The 13,437-nt window shown below is 39.1% G+C and overlaps 1 protein-coding gene across 1 annotated transcript in view; it reads right to left on the reverse strand.

The window, feature by feature from the left end:
* The window catches only part of moto (minamoto), a 62,914-nt gene that overhangs the window by 32,389 nt on the left and 17,088 nt on the right, over positions 1-13,437 (reverse strand). The window contains exons 4-5 of the mRNA XM_078424778.1: positions 12,390-12,494; positions 5,462-7,385 (exon numbers count right to left, since the gene is read on the reverse strand). Coding sequence (XP_078280904.1) covers positions 5,462-7,385; positions 12,390-12,494 — 2,029 coding nt within the window. The remainder of the gene's footprint in view (positions 1-5,461; positions 7,386-12,389; positions 12,495-13,437) is intronic.

Below are 13,437 nucleotides of genomic sequence, written 5' to 3' on the forward strand. Positions count from 1 at the left end.
TCCTTAATGAATTCAGGCACTTTCCTGACAAATGATGTTAGGCTGACTAGTTTGTAGTTTCCCTACTTGATTTAACTGACAAGCTTGCTGGGCACTTCAGATATCAGACAAGAGGAAACCACATTGGTTTGGGATTGCAACATATAGGTCAGAAACAGTGCCATTCTTTTATCCAGAGATGCTGACTGACCCGCTGAGTAACTCCAGTTTTATGTATCTAATGTCAACGTTCTTTTCATGGTTTCTTTTACCAACACTAGATTGCCTAAAAACCTGAATTCCTTCAAGGTATTCAGAGGCCCACAATAATTCTTACAATCAACTTTAATAAGTTGATTACACAACAATCTCCCATTGTTCACTATTCTCACCAGCAAAGATATGTCTCTAAATTTGCAACACAGGTGCAACCAAGTAATGAGCCTTTACTTAAAGAAAGTATGCAACTTATGCAGCATTATTCAAAGATGTAAAGACATTTCGGTCATTAGATTCATGACATAAGCACCAGGTATACTTGTTGATATTTTTGACTTTTTAAAAAACTTACACAAAAGAACAAATTATGCAGTGTTATAAATGACAACCAAAATATTGAGCATTTGACTACAGAACAAAACTTTGGGACTGACTCTTCACTTCCATCATTATGAAAATATGATGCATTTATCCATATTCATTATTTTATATACCAGGAACAAACTGCATTTAACAAGATTTTTCATTTGAACAGCAATAAATAATTGGCTCTCATTTGATTAACAAACTTGGAACATTTGTAACAAATTGAGTTTCAACTGCAAATGAACTTCATTTCAAACAGAAAATTACATCACCTTTCCCCCATAAACATAAGATTCACAATGAAAAAATGTTTGGGCCCAGTGCCTGGACCAATTCCTAATTAGTGCTAAATTTAGAGGCTTGGAATTAAAAGACAGAAATGCCATTCTACTGAACCAGACTCAATGGGAAGTATTGGTTATTTTGCAGTGTCAGCTAACAACGGAGACAGAAAGACAGAAGATGCCAACTTAATCTGGATTTCAGGCCTTTGTGGGTGAAATGTTGTTGAGTCCAACTCGAATCATTGGCATGAGCATAGATTTATCCCAACTTTCAAACTGCATTGTACAACCTGAACATATATTCTCTGAATTAAATGTCCACTAATTTAACAATTTCAGTATTTGAGATTAACAAATTCTTCTTTTACAAAGGCCACAAAGGTAATAGAATAAATATATTTTGTTTAGGTTCTGTAGCAATGAAGTTTGTGCCCCCTATTTATGTCACACAGCATTTAAGGTTTATTCAGAGCTTTGAAAAATTCCCAAGGGGAGGTTGTCTGGTAATCAAGAGAACTATAAGAAAATAACTGCAGATGCTGGTACAAATCGATTTATTCACAAAATGCTGGAGTAACTCAGCAGGTCAGGCAGCATCTCGGGAGAGAAGGAATGGGTGACGTTTCGGGTCGAGACCCTTCTTAATCAAGAGAACTAAATGGTTACCATTCATGTGTTTTATCCACTGGAGTGTCAGTGTTATGGTATATGGGTTTATAAAATTAATTCCATGAAAGTGCAGAAATTACATTACAATTAAACCTGTAAATTAAGGAACCTTGAGGAACATCAATAAGGTGTTATTTGCCTTATTTTCTATATTTTTGATGTATAGCTAGCCGAATATGCCAAATTTCTTAGGATATGGCAAAGATCTTTCAACTTTCTTTTATCTGTCTTATCCTCACCTGCATAATGAGATTTCACTCATTGTTTCTTTTTTCAACTTCCTAGTTCTTGGCTTTTCCCTTGACCACATCTTGAGACCTGATGGGCTCCCGTAGGCTAGGAGTACTGGCCATTTCCCAGCAAAACACAATATGCCATCGACCACTGCCCAGGACACTCTCTCTGTGTTGTTGCTGATAAGGGCTCATTGTCCCTTCAGAACAGGGATGCCAACTTTAGATGCATGAATTAATGGAGAGTTGATCACGTGATACCATGACCATAACATCATATCCATGTATCAGCAGATCATGAGATTTAATCACATGATCTCTACAAATGATATTAGACTTATCTTAAAAATAAGTCCCCTGCAGTTGAGAATCTTTATTCACAATTTTGAACCAGTAGGTTATATACGAGAAGGTTCAATTACTAATTGCATAATTAATTCTCTCAATTTTTCATACTTTTTTGCTGATCTTTCATTCATTTGTTCTATATCTCTTTAGATCACTGCCTATATCTCTCATTTCCCTTTCCCCTGACTCAGCCTGAATGAAGAAAGGTCTCGAACCAGAAACGTCACCCATTCCTTCTCTCCTGAGTTGCACCAGCATTTTGTGTCCATCTCTCAATTTGATACGCAGTCTCTGCTAAGTTACACAGATTTCTGGGATTCTGAAATGAGTTTCAGGTCATTGCTGCCTACAAATCCAGCATTCTGTCCTCAAGAGATGCAAATGCATCATTGCAGCACTGAATATGCCAAGTTAAAGCAGAGAACACATCTACAAAAAGATTCTGGGGACACTAACTGCAGATATTCCAAGTTATGTGGCCAAGAAATCATAAACAAGTGTGGAAACCAAAAACAGGAGGAAAATTCTGTCTGTCATTGTATCAAAATGTGACAAAGCTTGCCTTTGATTCAGGATGTGGGTTCAAAATCAACTCCATTCCAGAAGTTAAAAATTCAGACTGATATTCCAGTGCACTACGAAGAGATTACAGAATTGTAATCAAGACAAGATGCTATCTCATCAGAAACCCAAAAAGGATACATTATGGGAATTGTTGCTTTTGATAAATTAATTTGCAAGAATGAAAAATATTTCATTTCTTCCAAATTGCATGATAGCAATATCAAAAATGTATTCTGCCACTGGAACATGAGTTGATCCAAGATTCCTCTGGCTCAGAATTATGTTGTGTAGGGCAGTGACTTCAGCACTGGGTTCTGGAGGAGACTATGGTTTTCAATTTACACAAAGCCTATGGCAGACTTCATGGAGGAATAGAGTTGTGAAACATGGGCAATGAAACGGGATGAAAAGGTATTTGTGGGAGGGAACAGATGGGAGAAACGATTCAGGGTCAGATGTGTGGAGGATTATTCAACATTTATTCAGGATAGTGTTGGTCATGGGAGAGTGACGCTACGAAATGGCAACAATTCTAAGGGACAGTAAAGTTGGAGAGTGGCAGTGGAGGCAACTAATAATGACAGAAAACGAGCACCTACCTGGAGCAAGTAGCATGCCTCTGACTGGGTAGGGTAAAATCTTTAACTAATACCAAAGCAGACATTTTAGTTTTCAAGTTAAATTATGCAGACCTTGAATTCACAGCAGCGTTCTACTTAAGTCAAATGAGAGCTGCAAACCGTATGATGTTGTGAACATCTGTTAACCTCCATGTGCTGGGAAATAACCTGCACATAGCCGTTCACAATTTTGGGCTTTAATCTTGTTTGATCCGAAAATGTCCAGTATTTAAAAAAATATGTTGCAAATAGGTAGGTTAATTGGCTGGGTAAATGTAAAAATTGTCCCTAGTGGGTGTAGGATAATGTTAATGTACGGGGATCGCTGGGCGGCACGGACTTGGAGGGCCGAAAAGGACTGTTTCCGGCTGTATATATATGATATGATATGATAAATAGATCTGTAGAGTTGTATATCTCTGTGAAAGGCGATTGAAGATATTAATGATAATATAATTCATTTGGAGTAATTGCAGTTGGAATCCTAGCAAGATTTTCAGAAGAAAACTGTTCAACAATTTCATGATGATATGAACAAGTTAGTAACTGGCAGTAATCTACATTACCAAGCTAAATGTGCTTTTATAAAAAATCTTTACTAAATTTCCATTTTTAAAAGTTTTTGGAGATGATTTTAACAGTAAGATTGGGTAGCAAATGAATTGTTTTCTTGTAAGCAAAGAGAGTAGCTTGCCACGGAGACAAATCATGAAGGAATCCATATCAAGACTTTCCCTTGCAACACATTCATTCATATCTTCATCCAAACAAAGAATAAAAGTAATCATGTTTGCTGCTGAGCGTAATTATAAGCATAATTTTACAGTAATTCACACAATGGGGGAATAACTTTAATGTTGCAGATGCCCTTGACTGTTAGTAAATGCAGTGTGATGGATCATTTCCTGACAAAGCTAGAAGATACTTATGGGTCAGCAAGTCACATGGGAGGCCACTGGAAAATAAGTTAAGTTTTAGGTTGAATTAGGCAGTACGTTTACTTTTATTTTGAACAGAAGTTGGGATATCAAGACTCTGCTCCAGGTCAGTGTAACCAAAATGCTTAGAAAATTTAGGGTTTACCTGAATATGACAGATTGAAAAATCGGTGATATTTTTTTATCTTTGAGGTACTGGAATTGAACATACTGAAATTGAGGAAAAAACATATCTAGCCAAGGTGGGCAAGGCTGAGTAAATAACACAAAAGCTAGGTTAAATTCAAATATTTGTTTGTGGATTTTGGAAGAGATTGCAAAAATTATGATAATGATGAATAATGACCAGACCTTCAAAGGGATCCAGATAAGTTTTTGGAAAGAGGAGAACACTGAAGATTAAAATGTACAAATGTATTAAGAGTTTGCTGGGACTAATGCTGCTTATTGAGTTACATCAATTGCCAAGAGCCGACATGCTTACAGTGAAAATAAGAACCTCCAGGAAATTACTCTTAAATGAGTTTAAATTTTCTCCTTTTCCCCCAGGATATGAAAGGAATAAACATGATACAATAAGGGGAAATTTTGCACTTCAAAATTGATTACGTTTTGGGTCAGGTGGGGTTTAAAATTGAAATCGAAACCAAACTTATTCTAGATATTGGTGGTTGGATGGACATCGATTCCAGGAAGCAGATTCCTTTTTGTATATTTGAATTGGGTTCATGCCTCAAATTAAATCTCACATTGACTTTCTAAGTTCCCGAACAGGTGCCCAATGCTGAAACCTGTTTGCAAATCCTTGGTTGCAAAATGTAGACAAAAATGTCAATCGAGTATTGCTGTTAAGTTCACCAGAACCTAAGGTGAACAGTGCATCTGGCCTTCCTCTTGTCAATGAAATGAGATTTATTTTTAATATTTAAACATAATCTGCATCTCTAAGCTACATTGAGTTGCTTGGGTTTCTGATTAGCTCTCAACATCTGCTATTTTATGACAGGTAATCTGAGACAGTCCTCATATCTGATTCCTTAATAATCAAAATGTAGGTGATCTCTTTCTAAATGCTAAAAACAAAATACGCATCTTCATGTAAAAAATAAGGTATTTTGTTAATAAAACAATATTTAAACTTTGATAAACCAGCATCTGCAGTTCTTTATTACATTTAAGCTTAAGATGCTTCTCAGGCTTTTGAAATAAAAGTAAAGCTCTGTTTCAACAAACTAATTTACCTTTTTTCTTTCTTTTTCCAGAGCTCTCCATTGCTCATAGCACTCTTCTAATCGAATATGAAGTTCATTGGCTGGACCACTGCGATTTTTCATAGGTCTTGGAAATCCAAAAGGTGGAATAAATCCATAAAGGGGAGCATCTCCATAAAACATATCATTGAAAAGTGGATACAAATGACTGAACTCCTCATAAGGAAATAACTCACTGGGATCCATCAATGAAACAACAGGATGACCAAACTGAAGATTAGTTCCTGAAGCAACACCAAGTGGGCCAAGTTGGGAAATATGGTTCCGTCTAAAGTCACCCATCATGTAGGGACTTGAAAAAGCAGCCGAAGAACGAGTCATATAATTTGCTACATTGTTGCTGTCTCCAGCTCCTTGTTGAGAATTGTGATTATTATAATAATAAGACTGAGCACCTAGCAAATCTCTGTACATATTTTGTGAAAATTCATCATCTTTTTTCTTCATGTCTTCATTCAAATCATAATGGCAGTTTATTTGTTTAGTTTGATAGCTGGGGTATTTGTTTGGAACATATTGCTGAGACGATGAACTCCCATGAAATCCATTTACTTGCTTCCCATTTTGACAATTTTTCTCAATGGGTGATTCAAAGTACATATCTCCACTCGCTTTGTTTTGTCCTTCAACATGAGTACCTGGCTGAACTCTTTCCATATTATAGGTGAATTCACTGCTAGACACCTTGGGATGGTTATCCTGATTAAAAATTCCAGTAGGCCTTTGGAAATAAGCACTATTATTTTGAGGAAAAGGCATGGAAGACTGATGAGAAGTTGGACAGTATGAGTGTGAAGATGTTTTAGAGGCAGGAGATGTTTGATTGCTGAGGTCTGCTGAGCTATCTGGCTTTCCAAATGAGGCAGTAGTGGTAGTTTCAGAACCAGAAGTAGCCAATTTTGTCCAGGGTTGCCTACTTTGGTAAGACTCTCCAGAATACACAGACACTGGCAATGCATTTAATGGCTGCACATATTCAGACTGCTGTGAAAAATGATCATAATTAGAATGCTGTTGCTTTTCGAAGGCCTTCTCAAAATCACTTCTAATTGGACAAAATGTGTGAGGATTTCTTCCACATTCTGAGGTGCACTTCTGTCCCAAATCACTACCTAATCCTATTTCTTTTGAAAGCTGTTTATCACTCAAACTTGATGAAGATTTCATACAGTATTTTAGGGCATGTTGATCAATGTTTAATTCATCAAACCCCTTTTGTGCTTGCTTTGTTTTTGAGATTCTGGTACATCCATCCATTTCTATTACTGGTAATTCTGGTATACAATCAGAAGCAGATGATTTTCCATCTGCCATGTTGAAGTTCACAAATTTGTTTTGTCTGAATTTACTGCCATGCATTTGCTCCATGTACCTGTTGCCAGTATTAATGTAAGCATTTCTAGAATTATGAAGGAAAGGAAACAGCTCTGTAGATGTTAGATTAGAAGCTGTACCAACTTCTTTAAAATCTCCTCCATCTCTGCCATACATGTGCATCTCTGTTCCTGGTTCTCTAACTGATAACCCTGCCTGAAGTTTGGAACAGTTCTTCACATAAGGAAACTCTTGAAAGTTCATCTTGGTGGTATCAGTGGACTGAAAAGGACTGCAATCCGTAGCTTCTTTCTTTGAGGGATACACCCATTGCTCTGCAAGATCTAAATCATCAAATCCTAAAAAATCTTCCATATTTATTTTTTGCTGTGAGACTAAATGATTATCCTGCTGGTACTGATGCTTGTCAGTAGTTGCTAAGGATTCTTTTGCATTAAAAACAGGCTGTGAATATGATGTGTCTACAGACTTCTTAGACTCAGACGAGTGATCTAGATGTTCCGAATATCTGCTGGTTGTGGAAGACCATATTGATCTTAACAAGTTAGAAGATGTATTTCTGAAACAAAAGGTGTATTTTAGGGAATATTCCATATTAATATAAAATCTTAACAGACGATTATGTATTTCTTTGGTCTGAAACTCCAATCTCCCAAGATTGCTGATTATTTGTCAAAGACATTTAAAATCATTTGAGACTTGCTAAAATTACTAAAATGTTTTTAAAAGTTAAAAATGTTTATACTAAATTAATTAAATTAAAAAATCATGTGTACGTTTCTTCTGGCAGTTAGATTTTTCCCCTTAATATTCGAGTAGGAAATGACATGGTGCGCAAAGTTCCCACGAGAGCTGAGAAGCCGGTGGAAGTTCACACTTTTTGGTTGGATTCCATGAGGACTCCACCAATACGAATGAATGAATACGTTTATTGGCCAAGTATGTACACATACAAAGAATGTGCTTTGGTGCTCCGCTCGCAAGTAACAAACAGCACCAACATACAGTAAACAATTAAGAATAAGCATAAAGCATTGGATACAGTGTGGGGTGTGGCAGGCGCAGTTTTTGTAGACCTTTCAGCCACTTATGATACAGTAAACCATCGCCGGCTGTTACACAAAGTACTTAATTTGACACACAACTTGTATCTAACCAACCTGGTGAAGACTGATCGAAAACAGATGCTTCTTTGTCGAGCTGCCAGGGAAGAAAAGTCGCTGGCGCAGGCAGAAAAACGGCCTCCCTCAAGGAAGTGTCCCGGCACCCACCTTGTTCAATATCTATGTTAACGACCAGCCTATCCATCCCAACACCAGGAGTTTCATTTATGCAGATGATCTGTGTATTACAACCCAAAGTGCTGACTTCCTCGAGGCAGAAACTACTCTGTGTGAGGCTTTAGTCAACCTGTCCTCATACTACAAAGAGAATCACCTGAGAGCCAATCCATCTAAAACCCAACTCTGCACCTTCCACTTGAAGAACAAGTATGCAAATCGAAGGTTGACGATCACATGGAATGGAGTCAGATTGGAGCACTGTGACAATCCAGTCTATCTCGGTGTGACTCTTGATCGATCTCTGACCTACAAAGCACATATCACCAAGCTTCAAGGAAAAGTCAGTTCCAGAAATGCTCTTCTTAGCAAGCTGACTACCTCAAAATGGGGAGCAAATTCTAAAACCATTTGATCAACAGTTCTGGCTCTCTGCTTCTCCACTGCCGAGCGCTCAGCTCATGCAAGGATGATTGATCCTGTGCTAAACACAAGCTGTCGCTGCATCAGTGGATGCATGAAATCTACCAAGACTGACAACATCTACCCACTCTCTGGCATTGCACCTACTGGAATCAGAAGAGCCGTAGTCAGTCAAAAAGAACGCCTCAGACAATCAGAGGATGAAAGACACTCCCTACATGACCACCCTTTGCTACCTCAGCGTATGAAATCACGCAGAAGTTTCCTCTCTTCTGTCCATCCCCTGAACTGCAGTGCATCGTCCAGAAGTCTCAAACTCTGGGAAGAGAGACTAGACAAATCTCCAGAAGACATTTCACATGGCAATCAATCCCTCTGAGAAACTCTCACCAGGTTCTGACCAACCGTGGATAACCTGGCGCAGTCTCAACAGACTGCGGACAGGCATGGGGAGGAGCATATCGAACATGCTGAAGTGGGGATATACTGAAGATGCGGCAGACTGCGAGTGCTGACGGGGCCTCCAGACTATGGGACATCTCCTGAGCTGTGACATGCTGCATGACACACGCACTGTAAAGGATCTTGCAGAGGCCAACAACGTGGCACTAAAATTTGCTTGCTATTGGCAAATAGTTGTGTGATGACACAAAATAATAATAAGCATAAAACATTAAGAATACATCATTACGGTTTAAACTTGTGAGTGAAATAAACCAGAGCAAAAAGAGACTACAGACTTTTGGTTATTGAGTAGAGCTACCACTCGCGGAAAAAAGCTGTTTTTATGTCTGCCTGTGGCTACTTTGACAGACCGGATGGAGTTGCCTTCCAGAGGGAAGTGCTTCAAAGAGTTTGTGGCCAGGATGAGAAGGGTCAGAGATGATCTTGCCCGCTCGCTTCCTGGCCCTTGCAGTGTACAGTTCGTCAGGTTGCAGCCAACAACCTTCTCAGCTGATTGAATGATTCGTTGCAGCCTCCGGATGTCATGCTTGATGGCTGAGCCAAACCAGATCATGATGGAGAAGGTGAGGACGGACTCAACAATGGCAGTATAGAATTGGACCATCATTGCCTGTGGCCGATTGTGTTTACTCAGTTGCCGCAGGAAGTACATCCTCTGTTGGGCCTTTTTGACTGTGGAGTCGATGGTGGTCCCCCATTTAAGGTCCTTGGAGATGATGGTTCCAAGGAACTTAAATGACTCCACAGATGTGACTGTGGTGTTGTTGATGGTGAATGGAGGGAGGAGCTCTCCTAAAGCCTATAATCAGTTCCACTGTCTTAAGAGCATTCAGCTCCAGGTTGTTGCGATGGCAGCAGGACGCCAGCTGGGTCACCTCCTGTCTGCAGGCAGATTCCTCCCCATCCTGGATCAGTCCAATCAGGGCAGTGTCATCCGCAAACTTGAGAAGCTTGACTGAGGAGTCTGTGGAGGTGCAGCCATTGGTGTAGAGAGAGTAAAGGAGAGGGGAAGAGTACACAGCCTTGCGAAGCTCCTATGCTGAGGGTCTGCAGATCCGAGATGTGCTTTCCCAGCCTCACATGCTGCTTTCTGTCTGTCAGGAAGTTGATGATCCACTGACAGAGGGGTTCAGGCACAGTCAATTGGGAGGGTTTGGAGTGTAGTAGCTCTGGCACAATGGTGTTAAATGCAGAGCTAAAGTCCACAAACAAAATCCAGCGCAGGAACAGCTAACCAAATAGATAGCATGGCAGAAAATGCTACATTTGGCTTCAGCCCATGCCAATGTTGGTGACCAAGGAATTAGCACTGGCACAAGTCAGAGGATTCAGCCCAATATGGCATATTTAGTTTGTGTGACAGGATGGTACTGCCCTTGCACTAGATTGCGTTAGAAAGCAGAGGGAATTCTTGTACTATTTGTAATCATATGGTTTCACCAAAGTTCCCACATTCCAATCATAACACTTCTCTCTAATACCCAAGAGATCAATAAGAGTAGGTAGACACAAAATGCTAGAGTAATTCAGCGGAACGACCCGAAAAGTCACCCATTCCTTCTCTCCAAAGATGCTGCCTGTCCCACTGAGCTACTCCAGCATTTTGTGTCTACCTTCGATTTAAACAAGTATCTGCAGTTCTTTCCTACACAGATCAATAAGAGTAATGTATCTGCCATTCATTCAACTGGTGATGGCGGGAAATCTTTAACACTATATTCTAAGCTATGTCACAACAGACTTGACAGCTGGGTATTTGGCTAAGATGCTATGTTGAGCCCAGAGGATTCCCAAGGGGTGATGGAGACTTCTGAAATATGAAGTAATGGCTGGTGTAAGGGTTTTCCTCCTGAATACACCTACTGTTCTTTTATTTGTCAAATGTGCTTAAAACATTATTTGATGTGCCAATTTCACAGGGATCTTTTCATTTGCTACCATCAAAGAAATGGATGTTTGATATTTTGAGTCACATTACCTGTTCCCCTCATTGTAATCTTGACCCTAAGTAAAAGATTTAATGATTTTGCTAGATAAAATAATAGGGAAAATAAACAGACTCTCTATTTTGATAATAGCAAATCACATTGGTATTCTCCATTTTGAGTTGCTTGGTTTTTTTATTGACACAGTGCGCATCCACCAACCACATCGATCTTCAGACAGGCTGATGAAGGCCCCTCCCTTGATTAAATTGTGTTCATATTTCCAGGATAAACAAACAAGATCAACTCTTGTCCCTGAAGGTCTGTCCAGTGACTGCAGCTTTTTGGCATGAGAGTTTGAGGCAGCTGGCTGTGAGGGACAGGTAAGAATATCACCTAAAAACCAGTAGCATAGCTATGAGAATGGTTGAGACTGGAATTGACTTTGAGAAAGGACAGAACACTTCCACAACTGAGATGACAATGGACACATTGTTATCAAAGCATCTGGACCTGTGTCAACACATAATTAACTCCTGCATCAGCAACTCTGTGCTCCAAATTGTTTGAATTTTGCTCATGAAGAATAAAAATCCTCTCCTGAATGACCATGCTTCAACAAAATCTTTCTGTTCTTGGAGAAAGCTGGGTGAGAATAGGCATTGATTGGAGTCGCCAAAGACTTTGCCAATGCATCTACAAAACAGCTTCATGGTAGAAGCATCCATACCAGCAGGCATGGAGCTGCTCAGCTTTAAAATTGATTCTTCAGTACGATTTGGACACCATTACATCGTCTGACCATCCTGACATGCACCCTAATCCCAGCTATTACAACAGGTGATCAATGCCTTTCTAAAAAAGCCTTTTAAGCCCTTTTGTGCCATTACTCGAGGTTGTGTTTTACAGTATCTTCTGGAATGATTTTCCTGTTATGATGTGTATCAGTTATTTCTTGAGAGTCTCCTTGCTGCCAAAAGGAAAAACATGAAAATTGTGATGATGCTTTTAGTTGGAGTGACCTGCACACACGCAGATCAATAGTACATCTATTAATGTGAGAGAAGTATGCATGGTAAAGAACCAAAAGATACCATCAGGACTCTAACTCCAGAGTTTTCTACTGCAGACGAGTAATTATATGCCCACATAAATTAAGCACCTGAAGTGAATGAGTACAATAAAAATGTTTCACTGAGTGGCCAATGCATTGGTTGAAGTTGAAGTAAGCCACCCATTTTGTCCTGCAAATAATCCATAAACAACATTGCTGAAGGTAAGACGCCATTCCTTATTAGCCCCAATCAACATGCATGTGGCTTTGCAATTTGATGTAAAAAACCTGTTTTAATCCTACTGTACTTAAAACAGAGCTACCGATCCAATTTCTAGTTAAAAATGCTCCACCCCCCCCCCCCCCCCCCCCCAATATTATTCAGTTTTACTATATACTTATATGCATAAACCTACCCTTCAACAAATAAAGATTGTGACTGGTCAGGTTCTTCGAGAATGTTAGAAACAAGACCATACAGATCTGCAGCGCTGCCAAATTCATTCATTTCATTTTGTGACCTATCCAGGAAAAAAAACCAATGTGAATATTTTTATCTTTGTACTAACATAAGTCAGAATGAATAGGAATACATGATATACAGAAATAAAAAGATAATACATATTAGTTACTGTTAATTTTGTGATTAAACATGACATAACATGGACACTTTCTGAAATTTAATCCTGCTCATTAGTCCCAACAATTAAATTACAGATAAAATGTTTGAAAACATGAGTGCCAGCACACGTAGCTAAATGCTTTGATTACAGCATTAACTACTACTAGGCCTACAATATTGAGTCATGTAATACACATTATTACTGAAGAGTTAAGTGTTCAATTGTTCAAGTGTTCAATAAGTACCAACAATTAAATAAAGAGCTTGTTACTTGCACAGCATAACAGGCCTATAAATCCAAGGGTCTTGACCTGAAGTGTTACTCATTTCTTCTCTCCAGAGGTGCTGCCTGTCCAGCTGAGTTACTCCAGCTTTTTGTATCTATCTTCTATAAATACAGTACTCAAAAAGCAAAAAGAATGAATAAATTAAAACCCCAATACAAGTACAAAAAGACCAAAGTCCTTAGTGCAACCAAGACAGTTCACAATATAGTCAGTGTTTTGTGGTGTTTTAGAACCTGATGGTTGTTGGGAAGAAGCTGTTCTTGAACCTGGAGTTCTGGTTTTCAGACTCCTTTACCTTCTTCCCGATGGTGGGAGTGAAATAAGAGCGTGGCTGGGGTAGTGCGTCTTTGTTATGTTTGCTGCCCTTTGGAGGCAGCTCCTCCTATAGATCAGTTCATTGGTAGGGAGGTCAGTACCCATGATGAACCAGAAGCTTTCCACCACTTTTGTAATTTCCTTCATTCTTGGACGTTCAAGTTGCCAGACCAGGATCTGATGCAATCAGTCAAAATGCTCTCTATCATACACCTGTAGAAGTTCAAGAGTGTATTCATC

This window comes from Rhinoraja longicauda, chromosome 29, assembly GCF_053455715.1.
Source record: "Rhinoraja longicauda isolate Sanriku21f chromosome 29, sRhiLon1.1, whole genome shotgun sequence".
Classification (NCBI taxonomy): domain Eukaryota; kingdom Metazoa; phylum Chordata; class Chondrichthyes; order Rajiformes; family Arhynchobatidae; genus Rhinoraja; species Rhinoraja longicauda.